This window comes from Salvelinus sp. IW2-2015, linkage group LG24 (assembly GCF_002910315.2).
Source record: "Salvelinus sp. IW2-2015 linkage group LG24, ASM291031v2, whole genome shotgun sequence".
Lineage (NCBI taxonomy): Eukaryota > Metazoa > Chordata > Actinopteri > Salmoniformes > Salmonidae > Salvelinus > Salvelinus sp. IW2-2015.
In genome coordinates, this window is record NC_036864.1 from 1,658,849 (window position 1) to 1,660,299 (window position 1,451).

Consider the following 1,451-nt stretch of genomic DNA (forward strand, 5'->3'; position numbering starts at 1 on the left):
TCAAGTCTTTCAAGGTGTGTTGCATTATGGGGATTAAACATTTCTGACTTGTGCCTACATGTCAACTGCATGGGAGGTTTAGCAATAAGGTGAAAGCAACCGACTCAAGATGAAAGTCGAGGAGTAAAATCAGGGGAGGTGTATCTGCCACAGTCAAAAGTCAGACACTGTGGTGGTTTTCCAACAGTAAGGCTCAGATCAACATGGCATTGTCAACATAATACATATACGTTTGTCTGTATAAATGTCAAAATAAACTTTACTATTCACCCATATCACACACTCAAACTGGAAACATAACGTGTGTATAATTAATTGGTTAGAGAGAGGTTTCAAATCACATTTCATTTGTATCCCCTGTAGCGTTAAAATGTTGCAAAGTTGCTTCCTGTTTCAGTCATGTATTTGCCCACACTCACATGGGCCATCAAAAACACCCAAATGATTGACAAATAGTGCCTCCCACAATGGAGGTGGTGGCTGCATGGTGCAGTTGGTGAAAAGCAACTGCAGCGACTTCATAAAAAACCGCATGACCTAAATCACAATTTTTTATCATTCACGCAGTCGACATGTAATCGCAAATCAGACAATTTTTATAACCATAATACAACACACTTTGAAAGAAGGTATCGAACCGTGCTCAAAGACTAGACCACAAATGATCTGCTCGAACGCGCCCGCTCTCTCGCTTTGCCTGCCAGCAAAACATTGTTGAGCGATTATGAGTTTATGCAACGTGTTTACCTCGGTGTGCTGTGTACAGTAAACACTACACATTGTTACAATGCTTATAAGTGAATTCTTCATTATGGTAAATCAACCAACGTTATTGTCATCGCAACTTTTTTACGAGAACAGGGTTGTAGAAGTGACTCTGAACCGCGTTATGTTGGGATTTTGGAAGGAGATTGAGACGAGGAGAAAACGCTCTGCGAGCTTCAATTGTATTTCTAAAGATGGTAAGCACATAACGCTATTATTATAAGGACTAGTTTTTAGACAGACCAGCCGTTTCATTGGCCAGTGCTAATTCGGATAGCCGTAGTAACAGCAAAGATGTTATTTTTGCTATTACAAATTCAGTTTAGGAAAAAGTACCCAATTGTCATACTTGAGTAAAAGTAAAGATACCTTAATACAGGGGTATTCAATTAAGCTCTAGACAAGCAGTGTGGGGAGTTCCTTACTAATTAGTGACCTCAATGAAATAAACGCAAACACTTGGCGCTCCATGGAATGAGTTTGACAGCTGTGCCTTAATAGAAAATAAAGTAAAAGTCATTAAAATACTATTTGAGTATAAGTCCAAAAGTATGTGGTTTTAAATATACTTAAGTATCTAAAGTATATGTATTTGCTCAAATATACTTAAGTACCAAAAGTAAAAAATCATTTAAAAGTCCTTATATTAAGCAAACCAGATGGCACCATTTTCTTTTTATAATTTA

At 37.6% G+C, this 1,451-nt stretch overlaps 1 protein-coding gene across 1 annotated transcript in view; it reads left to right on the plus strand.

The window, feature by feature from the left end:
* The first annotated feature begins 485 nt into the window (after nt 1-485).
* cerk (ceramide kinase) overlaps nt 486-1,451 on the plus strand; it is a 40,894-nt gene continuing 39,928 nt past the window's right edge. Inside the window, exon 1 of the mRNA XM_023969720.2 lies at nt 486-962. Coding sequence (XP_023825488.1) covers nt 788-962 — 175 coding nt within the window. The 5' untranslated portion in view covers nt 486-787. The remainder of the gene's footprint in view (nt 963-1,451) is intronic.